The 10,457-nt window shown below is 38.3% G+C and overlaps 1 protein-coding gene across 1 annotated transcript; it reads left to right on the top strand.

Moving 5' to 3' along the window:
- Positions 1-3,805: 3,805 nt before the first annotated feature.
- On the top strand, positions 3,806-9,832 carry LOC118751232. The gene is made up of 7 exons (XM_036486010.1): positions 3,806-5,086; positions 5,159-5,313; positions 5,372-5,480; positions 6,475-6,575; positions 9,044-9,166; positions 9,237-9,354; positions 9,412-9,832. The coding sequence occupies exons 1-7, from the start codon at positions 4,270-4,272 to the stop codon at positions 9,660-9,662; spliced, it is 1,674 nt and encodes a 557-aa protein (XP_036341903.1). The 5' UTR covers positions 3,806-4,269; the 3' UTR covers positions 9,663-9,832.
- Positions 9,833-10,457: the final 625 nt, after the last annotated feature.

The following is a 10,457-nucleotide window of genomic DNA, read 5'->3' as shown; positions in this document are numbered from 1 at the left end:
CTTAATTTTAGCGGTTGAATTTCAACCGCTGGGCGAACACTAGTAATATTAAAATGACCTTGGACTTGGTCACGCCGATTTGGTCAGTTTTCAAGATCGTGAATGAATGTATTGTCAAAGATTAGGAATCGTTCGACAAGTTGATAGTAGTTTCAAACATATAATTATTTGCATACATTACAATTAGGTTGAGAAACGCCTATTTTAAGTCCATTTTTGCAGTCTTGAAAACTGGTGCGGAATGGTTTCATTAGTCGCCGCAGAAGCACATTTTTCGCGGTTTCTAAATTTGCCGTTATATGAAAGTAGGGGACGTGCAATAAGTGTTTAGATATACATAAATATTTTAGTTATTTCCATTATGTGAAAAAGTGTCTGTAGGTAAATGCAATAGTTTTCAACATATCCTGGGAAATCCTTTTGAGGACTCTCCAATTGGACGATATTGCTTTGCATTCAGCTTGAACGAAAAAAGTCACTCGCTGGCACAGTTTTCTGCAATCCGGTTCTTTTATTTATTTAAGGTTATTTATTTAAGGTTATTTATACAATTGAAGAGAAATTTTTTTAGAAAAAAACTGGAAATCCACTTAAGCTTTTCGATATAACTTTGGTAAATGTTACTCGATCGGTGCGTAATAATTAACAAATTGAAGGCGAGACTTTATGTTACTGATTTTTGATAATAATACGACTAAAATAGTTCAGATTATAAACAAATTATTTTAAAATAAAAAAAATCTTGAACAAAATTTTTTATCATTTTCTTATATTTGCAATTTTTATATTGTATGCATAAACATAAGTAAACCAATTAGTGTGTCTAGAAGTTGTGCCTGTTCAGTGTTTCCATACTAATTTGCATAAACAAAATTTTTCCGCGATAATGGAAAATAATGGCTATTCTATTAGAGCTACCGAAATTGTTCCTAAATTTGAAAAAAATCGCAAACTATAGCTAATATTAAAAAAGGATTAGAATATTTGGAACTAGCGATCTAAATGCACGCCAGCAATATTAATGTTGTTCTTTACATCTTTTGACTATAGGCCAATGCAATTATCAAGAGAACAATTAAAATTTTCTTGAAAATAGATGAGTTTGAGATTAACGATAAGATAAACGGCTACGCGAAATGATACTTGACTTTATCTTTTGCGTTAAAGGATTCATTACCTAATAATATGCACCAAAAGTTTTGGCTAAACACAGAATATTTAACAAGAATTGGTCTTATTCGACTACTGTGCTGTGGGTCACTTGGCGGTCGATGCGCGGGCTCTTACAATTAAAATGAAAGACTAATATTTCGCAGGCTTGTTGTTGACTTCATGATACAATATATTTTCACTATTACCATGGGATTTGAGAAAAATTAGATTTTCGACCCGCCCTAGTGTATATGCATATTCATATACGCATCAAGTATTTATGAAATATGTGAGTATTATAGGAAATTTACATGGAAATATGTACAGGAGTTCATAGCCAGCTTTGATGTTATCAACCTTGAGAGAGTAAATTCAAATTTATAGTAACTATTTATAGAAGCGATTGTCTCATCATTAGTTCTCGATTACCTGACTAAAAATGCGACTTAATTCTACGCAGCTGCTTTCTATATGGCGGCATTGTGGGCAGCTTCACACATTTTCCTGTAGGGTTCTTCGTACAAACTTTAAGGCAATACCTATGCTCTAAGACAGATCCATCAGCAAAATAGAGCCCACCAAAGAAGTGAAAAAAACCTGCATGAAAAATAACACAAGTTTACAAACAAAAAAACAAAGTTTCTGCATATTAAAGCAAACCTCCATATCCCAATGTTATGTTAGGTCCATAACGTCTGGTTCGAGGTCATTTGAAGGTCCAGTAGGGGAAAATTCATTGAATAAACCAGAAAACTCAATTCTGAATTTGACCTTGAGATGACCTTGAAGAAGGATCCCTATATTCGGATTCTGCGACAACAAAAACCTATGAGTATGCATTTTATGTGTATTCGAACCTGACATTATGGAGGTTAACAGACCTTGGATCCGGGTTCAGCAAGTCAGTAGAATAACATAGGTATAGAGGTATGGTTTAATATGTAGAAAGTTATTTTTTTGTAAACCTGTTTAATCGAAGTCCTGGTTGATCACCGACATTGCTTCCAGGATCATTTGAATTACGCCAACAAAGGGCAGCGACGGCAACAGCAGCCCTATCTATACTAATTGCGAACGTTGGGGGAGCAAGATAGCATTCTAGGGAAGTATTAATAGGCGTTTAACGATCAATACTGCTCCATGGATCGATAGTTCGGCTCGACGCTTTCAAATCGCCATCCTACAATCGGCTACGTATCGCTTATGTGCTCTTAGAGTGTGTTCAGCTTTCAGAACTGTTTCCGAAGCTGCAGCTGTTATCATCTCGGGATTATGCCCTCTCGATCTCATAGCTCAAGAAATGCGAACCGAGATCAACCACGCACAGTACACAGAGCAGGTAAAACCGTATGGCCACGACCATCGATAGTTTTCCAGCTCTAAGTTAAAGTCTCACACTGACTGTTTTGGTATTTAGGCTTACGAAGCTTTCTCTTTTGAGAAAAATAACGTTGCTATTAAAAGTTACAATTAGGCCAGCCACTGTAGCACTTAAGGTGGAAAAAATTCCGGAAAAATATTTCAATAAAAATGGGAAAATGTCCTATCTCTAAATTCGATAGGAAATATTTTTAATTAATGAAAGCGCTGACGCACAAATGGATAAATGTAGAAAAATATAAGAAGTGGTCGAAATTTGTTGGAACTTTACTCCTATAAGAATCACTATGAACTAAGAAAATGAGATCGGTTTTTTGTACCGGTTACCAATTTTCAAAAACCCGGGTTTTTATTAGGAGTTACCAATTTTGGGAAGAGGCGGTAGGTCACACTCATATTATTTATTATGGTAGTTTAAAAATGAAATCGTTTTGTACCGGTTACTAAACTCAAAAATTCGAATTTTTGGTACCGGTTACCAATTTCGTAGAAAGTGGCGTCTTTTTTTTTTTTTAATAAAAATAAGTAGTTTACGTAAAGATATCTCCATGTATTAGTTTATTTATTATTGAAATATTGGATTGTTTCTATTTTGTGAAAAATACTGTAATATGGGAAGTGGGCGTTGTTATTAACTGATTTAAAAATTTATCTACGCTTATTTTAAAACTTAAAAAAAGAAGTTTTTTAATAATGTCGTTTTTTTTTATAAATACCGTTATATTAGAATTTATTCGTTATTGTCCGATTTCGCCTAATTCATCTACTAATGAAAAGTGAGTATTAAATTGAAGTCTGATGTTTATAAGTGAGACTTCGATATTTTTCGTATGTAGCTCTTCCGTGGATATAATTTGTGATGAAAGTTTGGGTGATGGACAGAAATGTCGACTGGTGAAACAAAAAGGCTTATCACTCCAAATACTAATCTGAGAGAATAGCGGTTCATCAACTTTTGGCCAGATTTTTCTGGTAATCTGACACGGTAGAAGGACTTCTGAGACATGAATACGAGAAGTACTTAGCCTTATCGCCTTAGTATTTCAAAAAGGGGTCAGTTAACACAACGAAACTGCGTTATACTGGATCAGGTAGATAGCCAATATAAATGAAAGTGACGGTGTCGTAGGTTAGAAGTGCGATAACTGCCACAAATCGTACGATAAGCTCGACAAAATACTTAGCAAATCTGTGATCGACTTTTACTTATTTCCCGCTAAGGAAACTTAGAAGCATTTCCCAGTCTTCTTGCTACCAAATGCTTTTGGAAATTTCAAGACCTACGCAACGAATTTAAATTGATTTGTATTAAAACCCTACTTTTAAGCGGGTCTCGCTTTTTTACACCACTTTCCTATTCTACTTTCAGCAACATGTATCTGTGCAACATTTGAAATCACATTACCATGACAAAAACAAAAAAGTTTAAAGCAGCTGCCGCAAAAGTGAAGGTTGCATTGCTTACTACATACTGTTGCTGTTGTTATTATTGTCACATTGCATATGCTACACAGAAAAGGCTTGTTCACAATTAATGCTCTAATAAAGCGCTTGAGAGGCTTAAAGAAACTGAAAGAAAGATACATATGTATTCGCATCGGAAGAAATCTGCTAAGAATGTTGTAAAAGTTGTAAAAGTGAAACATCATTCGGTGCGTGGAGACCATCAGTTTGGCGCTGACAACAGTCTAGACTGTGGCTTCCGTTCAAAACGTTTCATTAGCGGACATAGCAGCTATGCAGCAACAATTGTTGCTGGTCAATTTGAGCATTTGCACCACATTAGTGGGTGTGGTTGTGTCATATGTTAGCGACTTTGTCACGTTGCGAGTACAAAATAATTGGTCACTGGAGGATATCAGTACTGCATCGGAAAATAATTATAAAGTGTTAAGTGGGTCGAGAGAGTGGACACGTTATGCCGATATATCCGATTATTATGGCTTACGCTATAGGCCTTTGCATCAAATGCCACGCTTGCTGTGGCATAAACAGCCGCAGGTCGACATACCAACGGACTCTGCCCCTACAAGCACGGCGGATGCTGATACTAGTGAAGCGGATGCAGCAGATGAGTACGATGAGCAAGATTCAGAAGAAGAGTTCTTAGAGCAACCAATAGCTGCATTGCCTACTGACCGGCCATCGCCTTCGTCTACAGTGAGGTCAGCACAGATTGTTACAACACCAACACCAGCTACAGTTGTCATGACATTGCCTACAGTCAATTCTGCCGCAGCTTCAGACACTATAAACTCCATCATGAGACCACCACAAATTGGAAATGCCATAAAGCAGTTGCTCTTTCATGGCTCCCCTTTCGCGCTCAATCTGTTGCAGCAGCAAAACCGTGGCAACAAAACGAAATCAAAGGGGTTCCTCAGTCTCTTCGAAGTCATCAAATTCGAGAATACCAAGTGCTCGGTGGCCATGGGTGAGATTGATGTACGCGTACGGGCTATGGAGGGAATTTGCTATCACGAGTTTGAGTGCAAAAGTTTAGGCGGCATACCGACGGAGGCGTGCGCAGATGGTATGGGCGTGTGTTGTGTATGTGAGTGTGCTGAAGGCGAGTAGGCTCCGTTTCAATAAACTTAGTACATTACTTTCGTTTTTGACAAAAAAGTTTTGACTGGCTGTGGCGGTACAACCAAACAATCGGTGGTTTACTTTGAGAGCCCTAACTATCCGGAACCAGTGCGTGAAATGTTGATATGTGTGTTGATCATCAACTTGCGGGACAATGTGCAACAGTTGCGACTCGATTTTATCATGTTTGAGGTGAGTTGTAGGAGAAATTGAATGCATTTGCCACAATTTAATTTTACCTTTTTCCCAGCTGAATCGACCTACTGATGGCGACTGCATGGATGACCAGTTTATCGTATCCGGCCAGAATATAAATTTTGTCGTGCCCATACTTTGTGGAATTAATACAGGCCAACATAGTAAGTTAGTCAAAATTTTAATTACTAGCTTTTATCGTTTCTTTTTTTCGAAACAACGCGTTCTAAAACCTCGGTTTGACTTATTGACAAAATGTATTTTCCCCTTTAAAGCAGGTGGCAGCCCTCGTCAAAGATATTTTCAAAATATAGCCATCTCAAATTTCTTTCGTTTGATAACTACATAAAAAGTTTTTGTTACATAAATGTGTTTTGAATCTCTAGTCAAGTGGCAACACTATTAAAAATATTTTCGAAATAAAGCTTTCTTAAACCTCTCTCGTTTGATATCCATATTAAAAGGTTTAATTCAACCAGTTAATTAAATTGATTTTAACATTTGAACAGGTGGCAACCCTCTTCAAAAATATTTTCATCCTCACACTCATACACACCTCTAGTGAAAAACTTTGTGTTTGATGGGTGGTGAAAGCGGGGAGGTAAAGATTACTGTTAAAATGAGTTGACCTTTAGTTGCTGCCCCATTTTGCTACGGTGCGAAAATAAGTTTCCGAGAAAAGCAACTTTGATGTTAACAAGTAAATTCAGGGACCGAAAATAACCGTTAAACGTCAAGATTTTTGTTGTTGGACCATTGCAAAATCTATTTTTTTTGGATTTGCTTTTTCGTTGAATTTGGATTTTTATTTTTATAATTTTGGATTTTAATTTTATAATTGATAATCTTTATGGCCGATTTAATTTTTTTATGATCCAAAAAAATGTAATCTAAATTAAATCTGAAAATCTTCTGAGTCTCTTAAATTTACATTATACTGGGCCGTACTTTATACGAAAGAAATAAAATTTATAATAATTCCACCACAAAAATTTCAGCAGTACAGTTTAATTAGCTTAAGAAGTTCTTGGAGAAGGTTTTTTCTTGAAGTCGAAATGTCGACGAATGTCCCTATACTAATTATGCACTACGAATAAATTAATTTGTGCTATTTAATTCATTAAATTTACTTTCAATACCATCTTCCATTCCTTCCAGTATATGTTGATGTAACCAATTCCTTTGAGAAGAAAATATATCTCTCGTTTATCACTAAAGTAGCCGCAGGTGACCGGTCCTTCAATATAAAAATAGTACAGGTAAATATGATTATATTGAAAAATTATTTTTTTACTTAACAAAATTTAAGTATAATATAGGATAATTCGTCCCGCCTTAAACTTGTTTTTTTTTATTTAGACCTTTTTGTCCAACATTTGACCCAAAACTTCAGGTTCTCGAATTCCAGTGACACACTTATCTGCTCTGATTATGGTGTTTTGGACTTCAGGAAGTATATCTGTCATTGCCATTCCATTCCATTGCAGCTGCGTGTGATTCTCGATCCTGAGTTCCTCCTGCACGGATTCGCGACGAATGACCTTGAAGCTATTCATAAAAACATTTAAAACTGTTTTACTTAAGAGATGTATTTAATTCACTAAAATTTGCGGTCGTGTGGCAACCCTATTTCAAAATTTTGTGTATGAAAACCTTCGGTGATGTAGCAATACTGGTAGCGGGTCAGTTTCCTTCGGTCATAAGAGAAATTAATGAAAGAGCTCCATTGACAGTAGATTCCAGGGCCATAATTTGTTCTCTTAGCGTAAACCCTGAGAAAACTGACTTTGTGCTTTGCACAAATAAAACAAATCTACCTAGTCTTACTAAACCAAGAGTCCGAGGAACGGAGCTGATACAGTCAAACAAGGTGAAATACCCTCGGAGTTATTCTGTTTCCCAAATTTAATTGAAAGCCAAACATTGAAAAGCGTGCAAGGAAGATCGCGGTAGCCTTCAGGCAAAATAAAGTTATTCAAGAGTTGCGGTTTGAAACCAAGAATTGTGCACTGGATAGACACAGCTATAGTCCGACCCGTACTCTCTTATAGAGCGATGGCCTGGCAGCAAGCCAAACCACAAGCGTAGTTAAATAACTTAACGGAATTCAAGCGATGGCGTACCAAATTTTGAACGTCCTTTTTGATTTATTACCGATAGATGTCTCTAAGGAAAACTCAGCTGCTAACAGCGCCATCAGATTGCATGCTTTGGGGCTCTGGGTGGAAATACCGTTTGGGCATGGTTTCATCTTAAACGCATTGCCGACTGGAATTAAACCGCTGCCAAATGGCTATATCCTCTCGAAGACATGGGTTCACCACAAACCCCACACGAAATTCCCAAACCGCAGTGATTAGATTCAAGGAAGGGTTCAGTTCTTGCAGGGTATATCTGCCTTTACGGACAGCTCAAAGATGGAATGGGGGTTTGGCGCAGGGATCTTTATTGAACAGTATAACCTAAAGTTATCCTTGCGCCTAGCAGACTATGCAAGCGTTTTCCAGGCCAAAACGTTTGCAATTAAAGAGACAGTAAAGTACATCAAAGAAAATGTACCCGCGAGAAGACGGGTGAATATTATGGCGGATAGCCAGGCGGCTATTCAGGCACACTCTTCTACATCTGTTTGAACTCAACTGGTAGATGACTAAAGGAGAGAGCTGCAGTGGAATTCTAGGAATCGCTACGAAAAAGTGGGGCCTAAAAGTATACAACATGGAAAAGTAACAAACGAAATGTGTAATAAGCCAAATCTGGCAGCTCGACAGACATTTTGCTACATGTTGCATGTTGTTAGGCGCGCCTGCTATTGTATCGGAGACTTTTGGCGGATGTTGGAGTCCAGCTACTGGTCTCGATTTCTGATCCATACGAAATTACCCTAATAAGGGTCCCGGAATACAGGGACATTTACGAAAATGAGGCAGCAGACAAACTATCAAGCTGTCGGTCCGCACTAAATGTGGCCCCTAATTACCGGAATTTCTCACTCGGAGGCCGAGCACAGGTGGAACCGTACAGGATCGTACATATAGGATTATCCGGCACTTTTTTGGGTCTCCTTCGACCCACCTACAAACTTATTGCAGTGAGTATATGGCCCTGGTTCTTTGGGGTTTCCATTAATAGGTGCTGTCGCAGTTGCGATGAGCCGGGCTCAAAAGAGACAGTCGAAAACTTCCTGTGCGAGTATCCACCTCTCGCAAGGATGAGGATAAAGACACTCGCGAACCATTTCTGCAGAGTATTTTTAAAGTGCAGCTGCCTCTCTCTCTATGACGTACTGAAATTCATCAAGGCCGCCAAATGCCCGCAGGTTGCACGAGTTGTGTTATCAAAATGGCAAACTAGCTAATTATTTGTCATCAGGGTGACAATCCACTTAAACCAACCAAACAACCCATCCCGAAATGATCCGAAACTAGTCCCAACATTGTCCGCAAATAGTCCTAAAGCGGTTCTGAAAAAGTCCGGAAAGGATCTCGTACAAATATTGAAATGGTCCCTTACTAGACCGAAAATGATACCAAACTAGTCCCGAAACGTTTTTAAAATAGCCCTGAACTGGTCCAGAAATGTTCGGTTGTACACACAGTAAACTACTGTGGTATAACGAAGCATTTGTCCTACCGCTTCAGTTCGTTATATCGAGGTTTCACTGTACATAATACACACATTAATTTATATACAAACTTTCATTTATTAATAAAGTATGTAACTCCAGCTCGAAAACGATCTTGCTCCGGAGGGTTGTTTGCAGTTTTACCCAGAAACTGAAGGCGTTGTGAAGTCATTCAACTATGATTCGGCAGGCACCTTTGTTAACACTGTTGGAGCGACATATCTGGTAACTTTACAGCAAAATATAAGAGCCATTAAATTAAGTACTATTAATTATAATTATATTTCATTTTCAGAATAATTTAAATTATGCCATCTGTCTACTACGGGCCAAGGATATGTGCTCGGTTAATTATAACACCGAGCAAATTGGTGGCGATCAATTGGATTTTCAAATCGTTAATAAAGACGAAGGTAAATAAAATTCCATACATTTTTTCCTAGTACTTTTACATACTTATTTTTTTCTAGATGCAGTGGACTTGGTGCCCGATGGTCAGGCGGGTGCTGGCATTTTCAATTGCCCCGATGACTATATCGCCATCAACCAAGTGCGCCTCTGTGGTGAGCGTTTCAACGATGGCATCGTTTCAGATGACTTCACACAAAATGCTCCGGTTAAGGATGTCGCGGCGGGACCAATTATATTACCAGTGCGCAGCGATGACGAGTATGTGGGTCGTGGCTTTCGCCTTGTCTACAAGCAGGAGCTATGCGCCTAAGGTGTACCAAATTTTTGGAATGCATTTGCATACATACCCGCCTGTGCCTATTGCTACTATGTATGTACCCTTTATATGTTATACTCGTAACTTATGATTTTTTACGGTAAAGAAATTTGTAAATTTGCATGTGGCAAAGTAAAAAAGTGTAAACACATGACAAATTTCGTGTTGCCATGACAGAATTGTTGTGTCTTCAAGTGAGAAGTAGAAAAAGAAGAAGAATACGAAAATGACTGTATATTTGCTTTGGTGGGCCGAAAAGGCTTACTTGTTCCAGTTACGCTTCAAAATTTGAATTGCAAACTGTGGTCATGGGAAAATATGGCGCTTCTACAGCTGTCGCCAGCGAACAAAGACTCTATGTACAATCAAATATTAGTAAAAGATAGAAATCGCTTGCTTGCTTGTTTCATTTTTATTTTTATTTTTGCCAGGCGCCTCATAGCTCCATACGTGGGCATTGCTTTCCTTCCTTAGCCCGTCGTTGGACGACCGACGAACGCGATCAATACTACAAACATCCATAATCGCCCATATTGTCCCTTTGTAGTGTTAGCGCAGGCGCTTGCCATGATTTATTTTGGACACCATTGGTGGCTCGATTGGCTGGTGCCTGGTGGCTGGTGGCTTTGTCAACAGCTAGTATGTAGTTTCCCACCACATTTCCATTGTATGCTGATTTGATTTGTTCGGCAGTCAGTTGGTCGTCATCGTCATCGTCTTTGATGGCAACACCCGGCTGTATGCAGAGTGCAAAACGACGTTCAGCCATCGCCTGTGAGTGATCTACAC

This window comes from Rhagoletis pomonella, unplaced genomic scaffold (genome assembly GCF_013731165.1).
Source record: "Rhagoletis pomonella isolate Grant_MI unplaced genomic scaffold, Rhpom_1.0 Rhpom_scaffold_00001, whole genome shotgun sequence".
NCBI lineage: Eukaryota > Metazoa > Arthropoda > Insecta > Diptera > Tephritidae > Rhagoletis > Rhagoletis pomonella.
Note: the sequence above shows the minus strand (reverse complement) of the source record. Positions and strands in the feature narration are given on the sequence as shown.

Bases quoted from the DNA above. Each gene is read 5' to 3' on its own strand.
- LOC118751232 (XM_036486010.1), top strand. From the start codon at position 4,270: ATGCAGCAACAATTGTTGCTGGTCAATTTGAGCATTTGCACCACATTA. The intron at 5,314-5,371 runs GTGAGTTGTAGG...CCTTTTTCCCAG, and splicing joins TCGATTTTATCATGTTTGAG to CTGAATCGACCTACTGATGG. The intron at 5,481-6,474 runs GTAAGTTAGTCA...CATTCCTTCCAG, and splicing joins AATTAATACAGGCCAACATA to TATATGTTGATGTAACCAAT.